Here is a 24517-nt window from a genome sequence, read left to right as displayed (position 1 = left end):
AGCTGCGGATGACAGGACAGGAGGAGCTTCCGAGCAACTCGCCATCCCCTCGCTTCTCCTACCTTTCTCTCTGCTGTTTTTTGCAGTGCATGTAGGGTTGCCATCAATCAAGATGGCGGCCGAGGTTTCCATAAGGGGCTGAAGCCTCTGCCGCCATCTTGGTTGATGGTAGCAATGTGTGCGCAGTGCTCGCAGCCACAAAAAACAGCAGAGAAAGGTAGGTGAAGCGGGGGGATGGCGGGCGGCTCGGAAGCTCCTGCCGCAGATCGTGGAAGGGGAGCGGAGGGGTCCGGGGCAGGCTGGTGCCCAAGGGCCCTGGCATGCCTGAAGCTGGCCCTGTGCCCAAGGGCCCTGGCATCCCTGGAGCCAGCCCTAGGGCCAGTGCTATAAGAAACTCAAGTATTAGTAAATTCCTTGTAAAAGCAAGGTTGGTGGTTCCATGCTAACCTGTTGGACAGTAAAAGCGGGGGTGCCCACAGCCAAAATAGGGGTTTCTGCATACTTGGAGGGCTCCTCATGTATGCAGAAACAATCCTTCTCTTGAAGACTGTGTATGAACAAAGTCTTCCCCTAGGAACAGAACTTCAGAAAATCCTGACTGTGATTATTGGGAAGCAAAACTATTGAAGAATGTTTTTGTTTAAGGGAGTAAGAGAAAAAAGAGCAGCCTGGTGTGAGCTGTCTGCCATCTAGCTTCCCCTTGGTGGTTTCAGATGAGGTAGCCTCACAAATCCTCCCACTGCTACCACAGGCTAGTGAAAAGCCGTTGTACCCTGAAGAGAGGAGTGACAAAATAGAACAGCCTTATCAGTTAACCTGACTGAAGAGAGCAGCACAAAAAGAGCAGGTAATAAGTAACTACGCCTTTGCTTTGCCAGTGGTAAGCTACAAACAGTTTATGAACCCCACTGTGTCTGTTGTAAACTCACAGTGGAAAAAAGTGAGAGGGCAAATTTTCTCTTCCCTCAAGAACTCTTCCAGATAGCACAGGAAAAAGATGGAACAATCCTCCCTTCCTTGCTGTACTTTTTAGGCCAATCCTGAAATACTCCTCATGCCAGTCTATAGAATTCTGTAGTGGGTTGCACAACCTGCCCAATACGTCCCAATTCAGTACAGGTTAACTCGCTCTGCCTGCATTCTGTCAGTCAGGTGGAGGCCCCACTGGCACGTTCAGCCCTGGAACCTTCTCCTCTCCCAGTGCTACAGCACTCAAATTCAGGGCTGATGATAACAGCATGCAGAGGGGAGTTTGTAAGAAGAAACAATAAAACCTTTCCACACTGTAGTGTTCAGGCTGAGGGCTTCTCTCTCATGAATTCTTTCTCCCACAGCAATCAACTCCAGAGTCCAGGGAGATGGAAAGCTGCCCCCCATGAGTCCTTACGGACTGCCCAATTTAGGGTGATAGGAAGCTGCCTTAAATGCCTCAGAGCATTGGTCCATCTGTAGCTCAGTATTATCTGAGCTGGCTGGCAGTGGCTCTCCAAGGTTTTAGATAAGGGGCATTCCCAACCCTACTTGGAGACGCCAAGAATTGAGACTATATGCACAGGTTTTTAAATGAACTGGCTAAATTCAGGCTCTGTCATCCCTGGCATTTTTTTTAAAGAGTTGCAGCACCCTCAAGGCATCACAAAATTACAAGATTGCTTTTGTTTTGGCTACTCCTTTGGAATTCAGCAGATTGAGAAAGGCTTTTTGCAGGTCATTTGAATGGGAGGGGAGAACAAGGCAGTCTGTCTCTTTAGCGGAATCTGCTCAGAGATCTGTCTGGACTCAGTAAACAAGGAGGGGGAAAGTTAGTGTTGAATTTCTCTAGGTTTTCTTTCTGAGAAGGGAAAAAGGGAGACTCTACATTTCTGATATTTGGCTGAATTGTCCCATTTCATATTCTCCAGGCTAGCTAGCTCCTCCCCTCCGTATCTTTTTTTAATTTCAAATTTTTTGGTTGTCTGAAATGCAATAGTACAATGAAATCTGCATTCCAAAATAGTTGGTTAACCCTACTTTTCCCCAACCCATCATTACAAAATCCAGGACACCCCAAGCATGTAAGCACAATTAATTAAATTAACAAATAAATTGGAAAAGAATGATAGTTTTCCCCTCCCCACAGTAAATATGGAGATGGCCCACATTGTTGCGACAAACATTTATGATTTTATTCAAATCCTAATGGGGACCATCCTGAGGGCAGGACACAATTTCACAAGGTACACTTAGATTAATAATTCCAGAAGGGAGCAGATAACAAAGATACATACCAGGATACATATACTATATACCAAATTGCTTTTATGTTTATTGATTTGGACATCAGACATTTAACATCTCAGCTTCCAACAAACTGGATAAATAAGCAGATTCTGAGTGTTCAAAAGTTTCACAGAAACTCGACTTCAATAACTGCAAAAATGATTACAACAATTCAACTGTGAAGAAATCATTGCTGGAAGCATGGGGCTTCTGTGCAACTTTTGCAGTTTGTTTAATCTTACTGATTTGTCATATTTTAATATGCATGTATGTTATTTCCCACTCTCTGCCCTTTTGGAGGGTGATACACTTCATCCCTTTTTTGTCTGGATACTAATCTTAAGCATGCTATCAAATAATGTAGAGCTGCAAGCATTGCAGGCAATTTAAATGTTCACATATTAATAATATCTGTATACAACCCTGTGTATCAAGTACACCTCACTTTCTTGACCTACTAGAACTGAATAATTGAGGAAGAACTCTAGTGTCAGTTGAGTCTAGGATTGCTAATGAAAGATGGCTTCTCAAGACCCACTTCTTTGATAAATTCCAGAGGGGTGGCTGTGTTGGTTTGTTCAGCAAACACTCAAACATGTATTGTAGTACCTTTAATAAACATTTATTAAGCCATAAATTGTGGATTAGAGTTCCATCATCAGGAAAGTACAAAAGTTTATGCCACAAAAACTGTGCTTTGTTAACCAAATTGATCTTGAACAGGAACAAGAAAGCAGTTTGATGAACTGTGAAAGACAAACTGTTTCAGCCATATCAATCTTAATATTTTGGGAGAAGAATTTAGGTATGAAACTGAGAGGGTGGCTTCTTTAAAGCCATCTAGTGTTGTTGTTTATTAGTAAGCCCAAATCTATATCAGAATTAATAAAACTAATTAATAATTTTAATTTCTGGCTATAAGATTAATTGGTCAACATTAGAATGAATGACAGTGGGCGTGCTAAAGTCATCTAGCACAATGGTTCCCAACCTTTTTGGTATGGCGACCCACAAGTCCAGGTCAACTTAGTGTGGTGACCCATCACTTTATTGTTACATTAATTTTGGACGTTATGTCTTTGGCAGCCATCAGTTTCATGCATTTTAACTGCAAGTTTATAACCATCACTTGAGACGACCAAAATGTACTTAAAAATGGAAATGGACTGCCTTCAAGTTAATCCTGATTTATGGTGGCCCTATGAATAGGGTTTTCATGATTAGCAGTATTCAGAGGGGGTTTACCATTGCCTCCCTCTGTGGCTGAGAGGCAGTGACTGGCCCAAGGTCACCCAGTGAGCTTCATGGCTGTGTGGGGTTCGAACCCTGGTCATAGTACTTATGAAGTTATTAAGAACATGAGAAGAATCTGCTGGATTACTTAAGAAGAGCCTATATAGGACTTCCGGGAAGGGTGACTTCGCTTGTGCCTGCTTTTGAGACGGGCTCCCGCCTCAAAAGAAGCTTATTCTGATATAAATCAGTCAGAACATTTTTTTTTGACTGATGAAATTTCTCCCGGGCAGGGAGAAACGTAGAGATCAACCTCAAAAGCCTGTTTTTGTTGGGCGGACTGGATTTCATTAATTTATGAGAAAAGGTCCAGCCAGCAATGCCGGACGGACTTCCGAACAAGCTCTATCTGATTAATGCGATACGTTTATCTTTTCTTCAAAGAGAAAACGGACTAACAGGCAAGCACCCTTCTTTCTATTATTTTTTTTACTTGGTTTAAATTGTTGCAGCAAAAAGAGATTTGTCAAATGAATCAGCTTTAAAGAACTTCTGGGTGAGCTATAACTCTTCTCTGTTATTCACGAAATTAACAGCTTATCTCTGTTTCTATTGCAAAAAGCTGTCCTGGAAGTGCATTCTAAAGATATAAACAGAAGAGGGATTTCTATTCCGAGGAACATTATATTGTCTGGGACTATTCTCTTTTTGGTCTATTTTATTTTGACGAATCTGCTTCTTCACGACGCCACTAACTGTTTTGATGCTGGGAACTAAATTTGTTTTGTATTCTTGAACATAGAGAGATAAGGCAGGCTGCTCTGTTTATACTGTGATGTCATCAAGCCTGGAATATTAACCCAATTGTTGCTGAAATAAGAAGTGGTTCTTCTTTATTTTTGTTTTGTTTTGTTTTCGTGGTTTTAAAAATGGCAATCAAGAAAGTGGCTGAGAATCTGGAAGTAATTATGTTTCAGAAAATAATGGATGAGATTGAGATAACGAAACAAACCCTGCGACAGGGCAGTAAGGAGCTGAAAATTGAACTGAGCAAAAGACGCAGGAGCGTAAAGAAATAGGGGATCCTGTGAGAGAGGAGAATGAGATCAGAGATGAGAAAAGAAAAAATAAAGGGAAGATACAAGCCCTGGAGATTGGAACAAATGTGGAATTGGAAAAAGATCTGGAGTTTATGGATTTTAGAAATAAAATCTACTGTTTGGAATTTAACGTTATCTCTGAAGAAATTAATGAAGATATTAGAGATAAAGTTATCAATGGCTTGGATAATCTTCTGGACTGGAATGACGTGATGGAGCTTGATATAGAGAAAATATATGGAATTAACTGCAGCCATGTGACAATGGAAAAACTCTCAAGAGATGAGCCAGTGCATTTTGTAAAAAAGAAGAACAGAGATATGACTTTACAACAATATTTCAGCAACTTATTCAGAATTGATGGCAAGAAAATATTTGGGATAGAGGAAATTCCCATCAGACTCTTATTATATGACTATGGTTATGACAGCAAGATTATTATGGAATACTGATAATGGAATATTGGACACTGAAATTACTGGACTTAACAGGACTATTGAAGATGGAAGATGGAATTAATATGGATAATGGAATAATGGCTATTGAAATTATTGGACCTAACAGTTTTTGATGAGATGGATTAATCGATATGTTTATTTGGACTATGGTTATGACAATAAGATTATTATTATTATTAACGAGATGGATTAATCGACATGTTTATTTGGAGAAAAATTGATAGATATATTTCTTAAAGAATTGAAACCTCTCTTTGACTTTTTGTGGAAAGAATAAAGTAATGTTTATGAGATTTGATGATTAATTAAGATAACTACTGGAGGAAAGTGATTTTATAATATAATTTAAGAGACAGGATTGTTATATATTGTAGACCTATAACTGATTTGATCTGCGACAAATGGGAAGTCAACATTTTATTTTTTTTTGTTTAATCATTTTTGTTTTGTTTTGTTTTTTGTCTTTGAATGTTTTATGATTTTGTTTTGTATGTTTTATGAAAATTTGAATAAAAATTATTGTAAAAAAAAAAAAAAGAAGAGCCTATATAGACCAGCATTCTGTTCTCACAGTGGCCACCCAGATGGCTATGAGAAGCCCACAAGCAGGACCTCTTCCCTCTTGTGGTTTCCAACAACTGGTATTCCAGCAGCTGGTATTCAGTGGAGGCAGAACATAACCATCAGGGTGTATACCATTGATAGCCATATCCTCCATGAATTTGTCTAATCCTCTTTTAAAGCCATCCAAGTTGGTGGCCATTACTGCCTCTTGTAAAAGTGAATTCCTTAGCTTAACTTATGCACTATGTGAAGTTTTCACAGCTTTGTGTATGGGAATGTAATTGCAGGATACTACATAAGCTATAAAAATTATTCTAAAAACATACAAGTGTTATTTTACTTACTTATTTATTACATTTATATACCATCTCCTCCAAGGAGCTCAAAGTGGTGTACATGGTTCTCCTCTCTCCATGTTGTCTCACAATAACCCTGTGAGGTAGCGTAGGCTGAGAGACTGTGACTGGCCCAAGGTCACCCAATGAGCTTCATGGCTGAGTGGGGATTTGATTCCTGGTCTCTGTGTCATAGTCCAGCACTTTAATCCTTGCATCATACTGGCTCTTGATACTGTGAGATACAATGATTTATGAATATTTTTAATGGTTTTATTTGTGATGAAATCCATGTTGGCAGGTAGCTGTTGGATGGCAGAGCTTGCATTTTGCCAACAAATGGGCTAATGTGTATAATGATGGTTCAGATAATGGCCACATCCTCACCAGACATTTATTCTACTTTAAATAATCATGGCTTCCCCCAAAGAATCCTGGGAAGTGTAATTTGTGAAGGGTGCTGAGAGTTTTTAGGAGACTGTTAATGCCCTCACAGAGCTCCAATTCCTACAGTTCTCTGGGAAGAGGTGCTGACTGTTAAACCATTCTGGCCATAGGAGCTAGGGGAATGGGAATCTTCTAATAACATTCAGCATCCTTCACAAACTACATTTCCCAGGATTCTTTGGGGGAAGCCATGCCCAGAGCTTGGAAGTAATTAGTTACAAAAAATGAATTACTTGTGATTTATTACTTTTTCGAGGAACAAGTGGGTAATTCTTGTACATTTTGATTGTAATAAAGCGAGGAGTAATTTAATTACTTGTCAGGAGTAATTATAATGTTTCCAGCATTACTTTTGGGCATTACTGGGGGGGGGGAGCAGGGGAAGTCTTCTGCTCCTCTGATTTGTGGATGAAAATCATGTGCCTCAAACTGGGTTTCTGTGCAGCATCGCTCTTCCCTCGTGCTCTGTGGGTATTTAGGAGGTGACAAGAGAGGAGGTGGAGAGCGAGACTGGGAAAACAGTTGACGGTGGTGGAGAAGGATGGAGTAGAGGGAGAAAGGAACCGGAGGGCAAGAACATGGATAAAGGAAGAAAAGGGGGCAGCAGCAGAATGGAGATAAAGAACTGTGGAGGTGAAAGATGACAACGTGTGTGTGTGTGAATACTGTGTTTGCACTTGTCACGCAAAGTGGCCCCCGCCACCCTCCCTGCTACTTTGTAGCATTTGCAGTATTTTAACTTTTTTGCATCTCAGAGGAAAATGTTTGCTTGGGTGAGTGTCCCTTAGTTGGTGGCAGGGCAGGGTCCGGGAGGTGGTTAAGCGAGAAAGATTATGCTTGCTGGCTGAGCGTGTGTGTGTGTTGCACTTGGTTTGACATGCAAAGATCTGAGTAGTGGCCTCTGCCTCCCTTTCCACCTCCCTTACCAGCAGAGAGACCACCACTGCTATCTTATGGATAAAAATAATTATTTTACTATCTCTCTGTGTGTGTGTGTGTGTGTGTTTATATTTAAAATGTTGTTTTAGGTGACTTAGTGTGCAGCAGCCAAAGGCAGCACCTTGTAGGCACTCCAGTTTTTTTTAAAGTAACTTAAGTGTAATTGTAGTGATTGGTTTTCAGTAACGGTAAAGTAATCAATTCCTTTCAGAAGAATTGTAATTGTATGGTAATTTATTTCTTTTTGGGGCCATGTAACAGTAATTGTAATTTATTCCTTTTTTGCGGCTCTGGGCTCCTGCTGGGAGGAAGGGTGGGATATAAATCAAATAATAAATAAATAAAATAAAAGTAATCTTCCAAGCTCTGGCCATGACTATTTAAAGTGGAATAAATGTCTGGTGTGGCTGTGGCCATAGTTTAAAACGACTTTATTGATACATAGGGAAAAGATTTTGGGTGGAATCATGTCCAAGGATTTCAGTTTGTGCTTCCCCTCTCTCCTCCCTCTGCATTCCCCCTAAATCTGTTCTATGGGTTCCTCTAACCTTCAAGCAGATTTGTGGAGGGTGCGAGGGAGAAGGAGGAAGTAGCATTGTGCAAGTGGAAAACTTTGCACTGATGTGTTGAGTTAGTAGAATACCACCCATTATTTTGACTAAGCAAACTTTGGGTGACTGTTACAGTTTGCTTCCAATGTACAAGGCACTTACAGCACTTTATAGTGTCTGTTTATGGATTGTGAGCGTTGAGTGCTGGAGGGAATAATTGGATTCTTGCCAAAAGGTAAACCTGTACCTAGTAGTTTATAAATGTTTTTCGGAATGTACATTGGTTGTTCAGGGTCTTAGAGATGAATTGAATAGAGAGTTACAGTGTTCTGTTAATATTATTTGTTGAATTTATATTCCACCCTTCCTCCCAAAGGAGCCCAGGCTGGTAAACATAAACAAAACCATTTATCAAGAAAAAGGAAAACATACTAGAAACAGTTAAATACATTACAAAACACAATTGCAATTAAAAATATTTTAAAACACAGCTTAAAAACGTTCTTTCATCAGTGATCTTGAGGTTGCCAGGAACAGTCTTCTTCAGCCATTAATGCCTGGGTAAATAGGAATGTTATCATATTTCTTCTGTAACTTAATAATGATGGAGACAGACACACCTCACTGGGGAGGGCATTCTACAAATGGGGAGCCGCCACTGAAAAGACCAACCCAGCAGCACTCTGTTCAATGGAAAGTTGCTTTAGCATCTCTGTGTAGTGTTTGTTTAGATTTAAAATTGAGATTAAGTCAACAAAAATTGATGTTCCTTATATATTGGACTCCATAGTGCTTTTATAGAAAGGAACTGGCTAGTCCAGTTAGATGCTGGCAATGTGATAATGAAAGCGCCTCTTTGAGGCATGTGATGTGGGTGTGTTCTGTGGTGTCCTCTTTCTGGTTAGCAATTATTGTTTGTATTAACTTTGTTTTGGAGAAATGCTTGATATTTGTGGATATTTGCACAAATATTCTTGTGATGTGGGGACTAACAAACAACAAAAGTGAATCCTGCAAGCCCTTGTGGGGGTAAGTAGACTTCTATGGCAAGGATGGAAGGATGGACATCCACTGCTCAGTGGTCTGAAGATCTCATTGTCCATTCTGTGTTTGAATTTATGGCGTAAAATTATCAGTCTCTTAAATTAGCATTGATAGAATTACACAGCCACAAGAGTGGCTGTATGCTTTAGCTAGCATGGATTTTTACATTCTGCTATGTTAAAATTGAAAACACCCGCATGTCATTCTGCTGCTTCCCATAAGCTCATTTCAAAACAAAATCTTACAAAACTTATAGTCCTGAACTCAGAAATGCTTGCTCAACAATCCTCTAAGCCTTCATAGCAATAAAAAGCATTCAGAGAGAATTGAGAGTTCAAAGTGTAAAACAAGAGGAAAAAAAATCTAGACCCCCACTGGACTTTTTTCTGTCAGTGGTCTCATAATTTGTTGAAATTAAATAAACATCAGCCATGTTCTGACCTTGCCCCATACTCCGACCTTAATCTTCTGAAGTTTAAAAGTTAAACAAATGCATGACTGATGTTTAATTAATTTAAGAATTTTAGCATTGGTGTCAATGAAAAGCTCAGGCATGCTCAGTAAGAACTGTCAGTGTTCTAAAAGCCAGACTCACAGCTGTTTGGCTTGGCTATTCAGGAGGCCACACCCACGCCAGACATTCCACTTTAAAGAGTCATGGCTTCCCCCAAAGAATCCTGGGAAATGTAGGTTGTGAAGGGTGCTAAATGTTGTTAGGAGACTCCTATTCCCCTGACAGGTCCAGCAGCCAGAATTCTGGTGACTATGGCTCTATGAGGGGAAGAGGATTCTTTGGGGGAAGCCATGACTCTTTAAAGTGGAATAGATGTCTGGTATGGATGTGGCCGGGACTGCTTTGGTTTAAGTTTGGGTGGGAGACTACATGTGTCTGCTGTAGAAGAAAAGAGTGGGAGGAAATAATGATACTGTCAACAATGTTTTCCTTTTGAAAAGGAAAGGGGCTTTCACTCTGCCCAGTGCCCACCCACCCAATATCCTCCTCCTTCTCCCCCTCTTCCTCCCCTTCCCTCTCCCAGGTCAGTTTCATCCAAAGATGAGGTTCTCTGCATGGTGCCGATCTGCATGCAGTTTGATAGTTCATTGTTTCAGCTTTCTCTGGCGCTTGCCGATTCGATCTGCTTGCATTTTTTGGTGATTTGATCTGCAAATTTTTTTCCCCAGGGGTTGCAAAAATTATGTTATTATTTTCGTAGATATTTATGTAAGTGACAGCATTCTACGTAGTTTTTTGGCAGCGGGAAAACCATAATGTAATTTTTAGGTAGCTGTCCTGAATGAATGATCCCAGTGTTCCATGTGGTTTTTTGGCAGCGGGGTAAAACATTGCATAATTTGTAGGCCGCTTACATGAATGAATTGATCACAGCGTTCCATGTAGTGTTTTTTCCTATTTTTACATATCATTGAGGCAGATACTCGCCTTTGAGTCTGCCTTGCCTCAGGCTTACTCTCTTTTGGATATGGTCTGTGCTAGTTTGGAAGCACTAATATCTCATAGAGGAGAGGACAGTACACCCACCCTTTTCTCCGGGGTAAGTTATTGAATGCTACTGGCACCGAACTGAGCGGTTGGTGGGCAGCACAGTGTGTATGTGTGTTGTTCACAATAATCTTTTTTTTGCAAAAGAAAGAAGGGGTCCGGAAGAACCATTTGGGAGAAGAGATAACGATAATGTAATAATAACAAAAAAATTGTAATATATAATGGACAAATGGAAATCCTGTGGTTGACTCAACATCTTAATTACGAAAAAATACGTAAAATAGGGGGAGGATTTCAAAGAAAAAAAATCTTGCTTATTGCAGTCGCGGTTGCAAAATCCATGCTGATTAAAGCCGTGACCCACCATAAGAGATCGCTGCCACTCTGAAGGAATACTGAACTAGCGAATTCAGTCAGGATCCAGTACTGTACCAGGTTTGATTTTTTAAAATATTCTCCCCATCTCTAGTTTCACCTATCCCAAGCATAATTGCATGGGAGTAAATTTCACTGAACTCAATAAGCATGCAAATGATCAAACCTGCCCCCCCCTTCCTCCTCCGCTCCCTGTTCTCCTCCTCTCCCTCCCTCCTGGTCAGTTGCACCTATCCTAAGCATGATTGCACGGGAGTAAATCCCACTGAACTCTTAAGCATGCAAATAATCAATCCATTCTGAGCAAACTTGCACAGAATCCCATTTCTTATCTCCCAGATAAGCAGAGAAATTCTTAAAAAGAATTAAAATGCCGAGAAATTCATTAATAGGCAAAAAACACCTTGCAGTTTAAGAACATGCCTATAGCCAGCAGATATTTCTATCAAACTTTAAAAAGCAGGGAAATTGGGCAGCTACACTGGAGAGCAGGAAGCCTAATCTCCTCTCTGAGATATCGTACTGCCTTACAAATTTGTCAAAATGCAAACACAATTTGGATTGGTCTTTCACAGTCCAATCCATTTACTGTGTAGCTTGGAAAAATTTGGTAACATGCGCCTCTGAGCATATAGTGAGTTAGCAACACCTGCAATCAGGTCTGCATTTCCAAAATTGGAGAACTGCATTTTTTGTATATTTCTTTGTATTGTTCTTACTTTGTTTCTTTCCTGTGTTACTACTGTTTCTACAGAGAATCTAACCTAGACAATTATATTTCACTCATTATTTATCCTTTATCAAATGTATTTTTATTATTTTCAAAGCCTTTTTATTGGTCAGTGTCATAAGATGGTGAAGACATCCCTTTGTGTTTCAAACTGGAGGCTGTATTCTGTTTCTATTTTGGGTGCATTAACAGTTGAATCTGAAACTGCAGCTTTGATGTAAAATCAGACTGATCACAATAAGTTGCTACTTAAGCAATAAATCTAGCTGTTGGAAAAATCAAACTTGGCCTGCCCACATGTATGTGTTCAGCCTGCTATGTTTAAACCATTCATCTTTAGTAAGGGTGCACACTCTTTTATCTTGTGCAAACTAGACACTCCTCATGTCCATTGGAGACTATTCTGCAGATTAGTCAGTGTGATTATTCCATAATTGTTTTTGGAGTTTTTTAGTGTAAGTTATGCAGAGTGTTGGTGTACTTCAACATACTCACAGAAACAGAAGCAAAAGAAAATAATTTGCATAGGAAACCACTAAAATTGCATAGTAAATCAAACATATTTAAAGTGAGTATCTAAACTACATCAACTGTCTTAATATTGTTGCTTCCTGCTAAAACAAGATCAGCACAGCACATGTCTTCTTTCTATTATTTGGGCTGATTGCAGGTGTTGCCACCACCCACCATATGCTCAGAGGCACACGTTACCAAATTCTTCCAAGCTACACAGCAAGTGGATTGGACTGTGAAAGACCAATCCAAATTGTGTTTGCATTTTTATCAATTTGTGGGGCGGTACAGTATCTCAGAGGTCAGGTCTCCTGCTCCCCTGGTGCATTCATTATAGCTGCCCAATTTCCCTGCTTTTTAGAATTTGATAGAAATATTTGTTGGCTATAGGTAAGTTATTAAACTGCAAGGGTGTTTTTTTTGCCTATTAATGAATATTCTTACTGTTAATGTCAGCTGATGATTGGGGTCCCCCTTATCTTTCTTATGTGCAACATAATTTTTTTTTAAAACCATCTAGTGAGTTTCTATAGCAGAAATTCAGATTTCAACCAAAGACTTCCAAACTCTCTATTGTAGCCACTCGTATGACAGAAAGGTCAAGGACAGGAGTGGGAGAAAGTGATCAGACTGCCAATAGTAGTGGCTTGTGACATTCTGTCTTTCCAAGTTGGATGAACTGTTCTATAATTCGTAACATTAGATACACGCTGTGTAACTTGGGTCATAGCTTAATAGAGCTCTGGGAGTCATTGCTTATCCAGGATTCTGAATACGAAATGTAATATTATTATATATTCATTTATTACATTTATATCCCATCTTTCTTCAATCGTGGAACATATGGGTGGTGTACATGGTCTTCCAGCCATTAGCCAAATAATGATTTGCTTAGCTTCAGCAACGTGTGGTGCATTGTGTGCCACTGCCTCCAGACCATAGCCCAGGACCAGGGCATGTACATGTGCATATGTAATAGCGATACGGGGTTGAATGCTTTCTGCATAAAATTTCCCACAACTATATTTTGTCCTATAAAATACCCTATTTTTAGAAATTCATTGTTAAAATAATTTGTGATGTAATAAATAAATGTAATATGTCAGTTTGGGCATCTGGAATGGAAACAATACCAGTCAAATGTAAAATCAAAGTTGTAATCTAACTTTTCCCGGATCTGGTTAAGACATAATGCTAAGCCTTGGTTTCTTTTAACAAACTATGAGATAATCACAAGTTCTCCCACAGATGATCAAACAAATAATGGCTTGTTTCTCCAAAAGTTGGTTTGTTTTCCAGCTGCTCTTGTCTTTATAGCTCGGGAAGCATCTAAGGTGGGGTGACCCAACAACCATGGTTAAGGAAGAGTGCTGAGTTCCCACATAATGCCCAACCATTGTTAAAACCAACCAAGATTTGTAAGCCAACAACAAACCATGGCTTCAGATTGTGGTTTGCTGGCAGCAAACAAACCATAGTTAAGCCACTGGGCAAAAAAACTATGGCTTAATAGATTTTTTAAAAAAATAATGTTATGTGTGAACCAGGCCATACTTAAGTGTGCAGCTCATCAGGCATGCTAAAAAATACTGTGTTAACAGTTTTCAGAATCTTCATTTTGTCCACTTAGCATCTCAGTAGTGTAAGGGAAGTATATGCTATTGAGCTGTCATATCTTAAAACGTTCACAAATATTCCAATAAAATATTCCAAGTAACTTTGAATTTGTTTGACTATAATATTTAAACCACACTGATTTTCTATCCTAATCAAATATTTCAGTTAAACTGGTTTTGGCTGCTGGAAATACTTCTGACACATTTATCTAGCACATAAAATTAACAGCATATCTTTTAGTTTTGTTTTCTATACGTAGATCAAAGAAACATGCTAAATCTGATCTCATTTGATTTATGGCAGCAGAAAAGAAAACTTAAGTTGCAAAGCTACTCATTCTTCCCATGTGGCTTTCTAATCTGGCCATTCCTCCCAAGACATCTAGTGCTAGCATAGGGCTAAATGAGACATGATACTAAATGCATGGAGGGCTTGGGAAAGAGGCAAGGTGATCTCTCATTTCTGTGGGGTGGGGTGGGGAATTGGATGTGGCTGATCTTATCTCTCCTATCCTCTACAAACCAAATTTGTCAAGTGGATGGGGCTGCTCATCTAACATCACAGTAACATCTGGTGATGTGGCAGATAGAAGCTGATCATTGGGACTTCAAAGCACAACTCAGGGCTCTTTTCAAGAGGCTTGCTAAGACCCCTGTGTGACACTTCAGAAGCCCAGTGCTTGGGGCTCTGAATTGCCACTGATCAGCTGATCCCCAGCACTTCAGAAGCCAGGTATGCAGCACTTCTGAAGCCCCACTGATCAGCTAATTGGGACTTCAGAACCACTGTGCGTGGAACTTCTGAAGTGCCTGTGACCAGCTGATTGGCAGCACTTCAGAAGCCCTTTTGGCCCAGCCGCCTTTTTAACTGACCACACCTGATGTCATATATGATGTTAGGTGATTGGCAGGTAGATGTTGGTTGGTTGGCCTGGTGGCACAGATGTGAGGCCCAGCTGGCCTAATTAGGCTCACAAGCTGGAGGTTCCCCTCCCCCAGTGTAGGGTATGGAAAAGGTTACAAATAATGGGAGTCTCTCTTACTGTTCAAAAGGGATTCCTGCCATTTCCAATCTGCTCAAAAACAGCAATAGAAATGACATCTCAAGCATGTATGTGTGGTGCCAGATGTCCTACTGACCTGAGGGCTGGATACACTGACCCCTGGTGAGAGGATTTGTAGATGCCTGCACATTCACGTTCTTGTGCCTCTAAAATTGCACTGAAGGCAAAGGATGTGTAGCTGCAGTTTTTCCTGCTGCAGTGGTACAAGAGCTTGAAAAACAAATCTCCCTTCTATCAACTGTGTAGGAAAAGGGAAGCCCCCTTGGGTACTAAATTAGGCATTATCCATCAGAAGGATCCTGCTCAGTTTAGCTTCCACTGCTGAATGACAGTTTTACTTTTGTTTCTTGTCTTGGCAGAGATAATGCAAGAAGACCCAACTTCTCCTCTGTTATCTATGCACTATGGAGCAGTGGCCGTGCTGAGTGCAGTAAGAACTTGGTGAAGTTTGGAAGGGTGAGAGAAGGTTATGTTATTGATTCTCTGCTGTCCTCTTGATAGTCAGAGGAAAGAGAATTGAGAGAAAGGGTGGGATTTATTATTATTATCTTGATTTCAGCTTTCATTCTCTAGCCCTTAAGACTGCAAAATAGGCTTAGAAGTAATGGCCAGGGATGTATGTGTAATGTGATTTCCACTGGTCCAGGGAAAGGCTTAATTGCCCTGCTTAGCCCTTTCCCATTGTGCAAGAAGCTAGTGGAAGCAGAACAAAGTGAGAAAATAATGCAAGCCAGTAATTTATATAAGTAGCTGAAGTTGGTTTACTTGGCCCAGAATCTGAGTTAATCTTGTTGCAGAAGACTTGGATTTGTTCTGGTTGGTTTGTTTCTTTTAAACCAGAAAGGACACACATCCATGAACATGACTTCCCATCTAGTATGAAAGGACAGCTTTTACTGAAAATATCCCCCAATGACAGGGCACTTTGGGAAGTCTTCTGCCGCTAGATTGTTTGTTGATCCATTTGTGAACTCTGCTTCCTGTTACGAACTTTATGCTTAGAGTCCACCCATTGCTCCTTTGTTTTCTTCCATAGGTGAAGAAGAAAGTAAAGCTTGCTGATCAGTACTGGAGACCAAGGAATGGTGCTGGAGATCAGCCTACCCAGAACCAAAACCCAGGTGCTGATCCACCTCCCCGCAGATCACGTGCTAAGGAAAGGTATGGAGGGATGTGATAACGATTTAGAAGGTTGTAATTGTAGGAGCAGGAGAGCAAATTACTAGAAGTCTTCATTCCGGAGAGAGGTCTGTCCATTCTCTGAGTCTCCAAACCTCCTACATAAATGAAAATTTTGGGGATTGCCTTTGTTTTAAGAATCGTAGGAATCCCCATCTTTTTGTAAGAAAGAGCAAGCTTTTGGCCCTCCTGGCTGTGGAAATAAACTTGAAAAACATAATATCTGAACTCATGCAAGTAAGAGTGACTAGCTTACTAGGGGTAGCCCCTTGTATAGAGCAAGTAGAATAAATTATCAACCGTGTAAATGTCCTTAATTTATATAATGCAGGGAAAGTAAGATGTGTCATAGGGTACATGCAGCCTTGGGAGTGTGTATAAAGAATCTCACTCTTTGCCTTAACTCTTACAAAAGCTGAGCAGGGATCAAGCTAATCAGAGTAGAGGAGCCAAACTTGGTCTTGCAATAATAAGAATAAGAACGCTTTTGGTATGCTTGTCTGACATAGCAGAATTCAGACTAGCTTTTTGGTGTATTTCATTTGCAGATGGTCATGATCTCGTGTGATTTGGAAGACATTGCACTTAAGGACCAAGTTCAAGGGCAAGATTTTTTCTAGAAAATGAACAGCTCTCCTGTTCACCCCACAACACTGTTCACTTCCTTGATTTTAACTCTTAATAGTATACCTCTATTCATATTTACTTAGGAATAAAAGTCCCACTGAGATCTATGTGACTTTTTTTTTAACTAAATGTGTTTAGGATTATAGCTATAGTTTTGTGTTTTTTGTTTGGTATCCCTTTTCCTGGTTAATCCTCCTGCTCCTCACAACTGGGTAAACTCCTACTTGCTCTCTCCTTGGAATCAAGACTTGCATCCCAGCCTCTGAGCTGCAAGCAGATTCCTCTTGTACTTTTGCTAGACTTGCTACTGTGTCCTAGGGATTAACAGCAACATTTGCCTTGATCCCCAAGATCTTTTGAAGTGCATAAGGAAAATTTACACAGAACAGATCTCTACACACAGGATCCCTGAAGTTGACCAGTTCATCACCCATCAAGAGACTGTAGAGTAGGGATCACCAACCTGTTGACTGTGGGTGCCATGGCACCCACAACAGCCTTCAGAGCTGCCCTCATCACGTAGCCCATAAACCAGGCTTTCATTTCTAAAAGAAAAAGTAAATTTCTAGCTCTCCTAGAAAGCAAGTTATGGAGAAAAATGTGCAGGTACCCTTATAAGCAATTTAGGTGAAATGTGCTAGCCTGGCTGCTCTCCTGCCTGTCAGCGTTATTAGCCAATGAATGAAATCAGAGCTGTGATTGATCAGGGAGTTGTTTGGACAACTGGAATACTTGAGTTCATAAAGAGCTACTGTTTTCCCCTCCCTTTCAGTGCACTTTTCCTTCTTCTGTCTTTTCTCTTTTTTAGCCCTTGGAATCCCCATAGTTTGCCCTTCCTTTGTCCCTAGCAACCAGGATGCATCTTTCCTGTGCTGGGTTTGCTTGAGATCAGGTAGTGCCTAGAAATTATTTTCTGCAAATACTACTACACAGTAAGTGGGTGAATGTTAAAGAATCCCCCTCACCTCAAAAGACAAATGTGAAAATTTTGCAAAGAGGCTTAGGCATGTTTCCTGTTTGGCAGGAGCTAAAGACCAGGGACTCATAAGAATTCTCTGTATACCTCACTTAGTTCAGTTATATACATGTCTACTCAGAAGTAAGTCTCTTTGTGCTTAATGGGGCTTCTAGGTAAGTTGGTACAGGATGGCAGATTAGGCTTTGATTTAGGATTGGCATTAAGAACAAACAGGGTACTTGTGCCTTTAACAGCTGTATAGCAGGCAGAAATTCATTAGGTCATGCCTTTTCTAGTATGGAAATATAACTATGGGAAATGCTTCACCATGACTACTCTCTAATTTTGTGTTATGCCCCCCCCCATGGAAGCCATTTTGTGACTGGTGCCCCCAGCACTCTCTCAAAATTTGAAATGTGCCCTCTTGTCCAAAATGTTTCGTTACCCCTACTGTAGTGTCACAACCACTAAGCATGAAATTTCTCATATCCATTATAGTAAACCAAAAGGAGTTTATTAAGAAAAGGAAAGACAGGATAAAGTAGAATTGGGGTAAATTATCTAGCGCAAGAAAAAAATACAGTTTCTAGCCTACATTTATTTTTGTTTAGAAGTTGAGTTGTTACAATTTGGAGTTCCCTCTTTGATAATAAAAACATGTAATGCCCATCCATCCCAGAGAATCTGTGGTTATTATCTTTTGTCTATTCTATGGAATCCCACGTGTACATGTCAGCCTGACAAGCAACTCTTCTTTCATTATCATGAGAGGAAATCCAGACAATCTTTCTGGGGAGAGTGTTCTGCATATGAGATGCCGCCACCAAGAGGGTACTCTCTCTAGTAGCCAACCACGTTGCTGATAGCAGGGGTATCCCAGAAGGCCTTCTGCTGGAGTTCTTAAGGTACATATGGAGACAGAAGGTCCTTCAAGTACCTTGTTCCTAAGCTGTGAAGGCCTTTAAATGACAAAACCAACACTTTTAACTGAGTCCAGAAATGGACTTTTAGCAAATACTCTGCATGGTAGGCATGATATGTTCATAATGTTAGTGCAGAATGAAACTGCTGGATTACTAACTGCATTTTCTGAGCAGTCTTCAAAGGCAGCCACATATATAATGCAGTGCAGTATTCTAACCTGGAGATTACAGAGCACAGATAACTTAGGTCAGACTATCTGCTACCCTGCAGTGGGTACAAGATGTTGGTGTTACGGTTTTTGTTCCTGTTTTTGACACTGGATCAGCATATCTGTTTCCTGCTCTACAATACAGTACTGTTAGAATATAATTAATGACCTCTGACTAGCTCTACATTGGCGCTAGGGACATTATCAGGAAACAATTGCAAATGTTAATATGGGATGGAATATTTTAGGGAACTTTTAACTCTACAATCTTGATTTCCCAGAGCTGAATTTGTTTCCAAGAAGAACGGAATGGACATTGTTTCGACATGTGACGTGGGGAATGGTAAAATCACTTTCCATGTGTCTCCTAATCAGAGAAAGACTATCATAATTAAGGTAAACAATACTGGAGCAAATGAAGTGATGCTGTGCAAGTACAGAAAACTACATCAACATCGTGAATTAACCTTTGTTTCTGAATCCCCACCTGTAAAACTACTGCCAGGTAATATACATATATATTTGTTGAAATATATTGCTTGACCTATTCAAAGGGATTATATTGAGTAACAATGAGAAATATCTCACTACTATCCAATTAAACAGTTGAAAAAATATTGTGTGAACCACTTAACACTGGACTGGCTTCATGCTAGCCTCAAACACCAGCGCAAAAGGTTTTTTCATTCACTTGAATTATGCTTAAGCTTTGGCTTTAGTGATGCTCCAAGGGGAGTAATGCTATTAGTGCAGAGACAACCAACTTGAACAATATATCCTTCAGATAATTTTCCCACCAAAATTGACATGGCTGAGTGGGACTTCTCTTGCACAAAGAATACATTAGGCTTATTTATTTACTAAAAATCCAGTACTGTAGTTGATGTCTGCTTTTAAAAATATATATATATATCTTTGATTGTATGTAGTTGATTGGGTCCTGGCAGGTGTGGGGTAGTGCCTGGAATGTCTTCTATGATAGACTGAAGGTAGGTGCTATGGGTGTATTCTGACCATAAGAAGTGGTTGGACCCCGATTTGGTCTGCCTCAGTCCTTAGAGGCAGCCAAATTTGGTTTTGGGTCCAATGTGGATTCTGCTTCAGAAAAATGTAGTTTCATTCTTCCGCTTATTTGCTATATAGCTATAACTTTTTTTCCTTTTTGACAGAAGTGGATAAAATTTGCAGACAAAGTAGCTCCTCCATAGTGAGTAATGCCTACCAGATTACAGGCAAATAGATCTAGGGCAATGATTCTTAATCTTTTTTGGGTCTTGGACCCCTTTGAGATTTTAATGAAAGCTATAAATATAATTTTACTGCATTGGAAATAGGGGGTTCATGGACCTCCTGAAGCCCATCTAGGCTCCGTAGACCACACGTTAAGAACACGTGATGTAGTCTGCAGGCACCTTTTAAAATTTATCTCCTCCCATCTTCTCAAAAATGGCACAATTAGATGAAATTTGTAGGCATGGCAGCCTCTCCTGAAGGGATGAATCCTGCCAAATTTCAGAAGAATAGCTGCAGTGATTTTCTTGCAAGGGCAACCTTTACAAATTGGGTAAAAAAAGATTTAGTTAATCTCCCCTAGCATTCTGTGAGCTATGGTTATGAAAATAGACATGAGAGGTGTCCCTAGGTAAAAAACTTGCTAAATTGCAGTTTAGTAGGTCCAGGGTTTTGTGTTAGGTGCTTTTTAAAGTTGGGGAAAACTAAAAGGGATTTACTCCTTTTTGGAAAGTATTTTTTCTTCCAGTTTCATGGAGTTGAAAGCACTGTGGTAGTAAAAGGAAAAATGTGTTGAAAACCAAGGTTGCTCTAAAATATGGAGAGACCCCATTGGCTGTGCCTCCTACTTTTTCAGAATTAAAAATTCTGGTATTTTGAATTGTTTCCCATCGCTACCTGTAGATGACACATAAAAATAATCTTAATATGTTTAGTGCATGATTATGAAAGAAGCAACGTTTTTTATATTATACTAGTTAAAATATAAAATAAACTACCTCAAATTATTTGCAGCTTCTGTTTACCTGATACATTTTAAAACCAGGTGATTTGTTGACAATTAATAATTTTTCATTTAATATTCTGATGGGGTATGTGTAGCAGTCCCTTCATTTCAAATGTACAGTCAAGAGTTAGACTGGAAAGACCTTCCTGGTAGCTTGTAATATAAAGAGGCTTTGTTGTTTTCAGGACAAACATATGAGATCAAGGTGCACTGTCTGACAAAGGACTATGGATACTTTCCTGTCACCATGATATTCGAGTTTACCAGTGAGCAGACTGGAAACTTCATCATTGGACGTTTCGTGTCTGCTGTCGCTAACAGCAAATTAGCAGAGCAGCTGGGTCCTTCAGCACCTTATCAACCTTACCAGGCCAAACTGCAGAAGCCACAGATTGTTACTATAGAGGATGGCATCCCACCAAACAAGTATGTGGGGATTCTGTGTTAGTCTCATGTTCTCCCCATCAGTCTTTTTCAAACCACTTCTTATCAAATCTATACTCTAGGAATTCTGTCCTTTCTTCCTCTTATTTCTTTTCCCCCTTCCTTCTAACATTCCTTCCCTTACTTACACTTTGAATTACTCAGTGTCTAAGCTTTGCCCTCTTCAGTGTCTTGCCCAGCTAATGTAGATTGTTAAACTCTCTCACCGTGGCACTATACAGCACCTAGCTTTCCATCAGTGCTAAATAAAAAAAAAATAATGTCTTAGCTGAAGGGTGGAACTGGACTTCAGATAAGTTAGAACTATTGTTTGTTTTTGTCATGCCGTGAGTATTCCACCACCTTTATTTCATTCATCCTCCTAAATCTTTCTTGAGATCAGCCATTCATGTTCCAGCTTTACTGGGACTGGCTAGGTAGGTGATTCATTAATGCATGTAGATATACATCTCAGCCACTTCAGGTATTGTTGCACTCATACAAGTAATCACTTGACGTAATCATCAAGAGGTAAACATACATCTGTGAATTAACCTTTTGGTCATCCATGGAACCTAGTCTGATGAAGAGCTTTCAGTATCTCCTGGATCTTCCTTGCAGTGGCCCATTCTGGGAATTTGGGTTGGCCTCACTGAACTTGCGGATAAAGGATACAGACTGCTTATGAGGGAGTCCATGCAGTACCTAAAATTCTATACAAGGGGTTGCCAACCTTTTGGGGCCTTTGAGCACTTTTGCAAACTAGAGGAACTGTCAAAGGCATTACACATATGCCATAACCACGTACGCATGCACAGTCAGTTGCCCTGGCAGCCAGGACACAGTGTCTGATTCCAGAGGAGTAGGAGAGTGAAGCAGCTGCGGATGATTGACTTGCCTCCCAGTCCACAGAGTAGATAAGAGAGCTGCTGCAGTACAGCAGGCCGACATCAAAGTGGATCATCTCCTCGAAAGCACCACCACCTTTAATTTTGTGGTGTTATTTATTTATTATTTATTACTTTTGTATCCCACCCTTCCTCCTAGGGTAGCAGTTTCTCATCCACGGTAACTAGTATTGTGTTTTTGTTGCTTAGAGAGAGAGAGAGTCTGGCTTGTAACGTGTTTGTGTGTTGCAAAGTTGTTTAATCCCACTCACTGTGAGAGATGGAGTTGGTACATAGTAAGGCCCTACCTGGGTGAGAGATGGGGAGGAAGTGGTTCTGTTGCTGTTTGTAGGATGCTGTATTGCTGTCGATGGAGGTGGGAGAATGAGCTGGTTGTAAATAATACTTTATGCTATCAGGGATTTTTTGCAGATCGCATGTTTGCTTTGTGACACATGGTTGGCTGGGGATTAGCTGTGACATGTGTATAGTAGCTGGGAATGCTTGAGAGTGAGGTTGGCATGGGGGAAATTGTTAAGATGCATTTTGGAAACGTTATTGTGGTGGGGAGTGTGAGTGTGGCTTCTATTTCAGTTATTTTGTTTAGTTGTTTATGATACCGTATATGAAGTTTTACTGCATTTTTGTATTTGATTTTTATTGAGTTTTTAATGTTTTAAGAGAATATTTTGTTTTCTTGTTAATCGTGCTGCTTTAAATTTTTATTTTGTACTTGACCTTCATTTGTAATGTGAGATTTTGTAATAGGCAGTAAATTGCTTTGAGATTTTCTTGAAATATAAAGCGGTAAATAAACTAGACACACTTAACAACGACACATCCACATTCACTTTCACATGCCCAATCACTAGCAATTAGGCTTGGAAAAAAGTGTTTTTACTTCCTCCCCCCCCAAGCTTATTTGGGGGGTGAACTTCCTAGAGAGTAACACACACACAAGCCCATGCAAAACATGCACACACTGCAATTAGTCTTGAAAAAAATCTATTTACAGTAGAAGGCTTCTTTCAAGCCTAATTTGAGTGATGTGAAGACACCCACAGGAGCCATATTGACAACCCATGTTCTATACTTAAATGTTACTAGTGGTAGCATTGCTATAATGGGGGTTGTTTGTCCTGTTAATCTGTCTCTAAACAACACCTTAACACCACAGAACTTTGTGCTTTTTATTTTTAACTCCTCTAGCAATTTGGAGTCTGAGCTTGAGAAGAAAATACTTCTGAAGCACTACAACTACCTGCCAGACCTGAAGGACCTCGTTAATTTCCTCAATGAAGGTCACACACTCAGTGATGGCACCTGTGACAAGGTTGCCCAGCTCCAGTAAGTTCTCCTCACCCCAATGTTCCTGCTCTTATCAAACATTGTCAGCAATAGGTCATGTTAGTGTCTTTTTACTGATTTCTTAGTGAGCCCATGTATGAGATGTTGCTTGCAACAGATTATATAAGACCCAGAAACATTGCATCCCATTTGTCTGAAATGTACTGTTTTCCAAATTCAACTCACTTGTGACATCCTTCCAGTGTTTATAGAGCAGTGTTCATCAGTAGGTAGGCCATATCACATATATACACTCTCACTTTCATTCTGTCTTTGTACCTCTTTTATTTATTTATTTATTATACTTGTATACCGCCCCATAGCCGAAGCTCTCTGGGTGGTTTACAGTAACTAAAAACAAATACAATTTAAAATACATCTTTTAAAAAACAATTTAAAACACAATTTAAAATTTTAAAACAATATAAAACACATGCCAAAATGCCTGGGAGAAGAGGAAAGTCTTGACCTGGTGCCAAAAAGATAACAGTGTTGGCGCCAGACGCACCTCGTCAAGGAGATCATTCCATAATTTGGGGGTCACCACTGAGAAGGCCCTCTCACCTGTTGCCATTCTCCGAGCTTCCCTCGGAGTAGGCACCCGGAGGTGGGCCTTTGATCTTGAATGTAGTGTATGGGTGGGTTCGTATCGAGAGAGGCGTTCCATCAGGTATTGTGGTCCCAAGCCGTGTAAGGCTTTATAGGTCAAAACCAGCACCTTGAATCGAGCTCGGAAACATAAAGGCAGCCAGTGCAAGCAGGCCAGAATCGGTTTCATATGTTCGGACCGTCTGGTCTCTGTTACCAATCTGGCCACTGCATTTTGCACAAGCTGCAGTTTCTGAACCATCTTCAAAGGCAGCCCCACGTAGAGTGCATTACAGTAATCTAATTTAGAGGTTACCAGAGCATGGACAACTGAAGCCAGGTTATCCCTGTCCAGATAGGGACGTAGTTGGGCCACCAACCAAAGTTGGTAGAGGGCACTCCGTGCCACTGAGGCGAACTGAGCCTCAAGTGACAGAGATGGTTCTAGGAGAACCCCCAAGCTACGAACCTGCTCCTTCAGGGGGAGTGCAACCCCATCCAGGACGGGTTGGGCATTCACCATCCGATCAGAAGAACCACCCACTAGCAGCATCTCAGTCTTGTCTGGATTGAGCCTCAGTTTATTAGCCCTCATCCAGTCCATTGTCACAGCCAGGCACCGGTTCA

At 40.3% G+C, this 24517-nt stretch overlaps 1 protein-coding gene across 3 annotated transcripts in view; it reads left to right on the top strand.

Annotated features, from left to right (window-relative positions):
• Window positions 1–24517, top strand: part of MOV10 (Mov10 RNA helicase) — a 60569-nt gene that overhangs the window by 5290 nt on the left and 30762 nt on the right. For 2 of the 3 annotated variants that reach the window (XM_061631988.1, XM_061631990.1), the window contains exons 2-6: window positions 15092–15188; window positions 15769–15893; window positions 18910–19133; window positions 20831–21071; window positions 23165–23302. In XM_061631988.1, coding sequence (XP_061487972.1) covers window positions 15092–15188; window positions 15769–15893; window positions 18910–19133; window positions 20831–21071; window positions 23165–23302 — 825 coding nt within the window. Of the gene's footprint in view, window positions 1–15091; window positions 15189–15768; window positions 15894–18115; window positions 18402–18909; window positions 19134–20830; window positions 21072–23164; window positions 23303–24517 lie in introns of those variants that run through there. The other variant, XM_061631989.1, reaches the window with a different exon arrangement.

The sequence above is a fragment of the Rhineura floridana genome, chromosome 6, assembly GCF_030035675.1.
Source record: "Rhineura floridana isolate rRhiFlo1 chromosome 6, rRhiFlo1.hap2, whole genome shotgun sequence".
Lineage (NCBI taxonomy): Eukaryota > Metazoa > Chordata > Lepidosauria > Squamata > Rhineuridae > Rhineura > Rhineura floridana.
The sequence above is the reverse complement of the archived record's forward strand: the minus strand, read 5'-3'. Positions and strand labels throughout refer to the sequence as shown.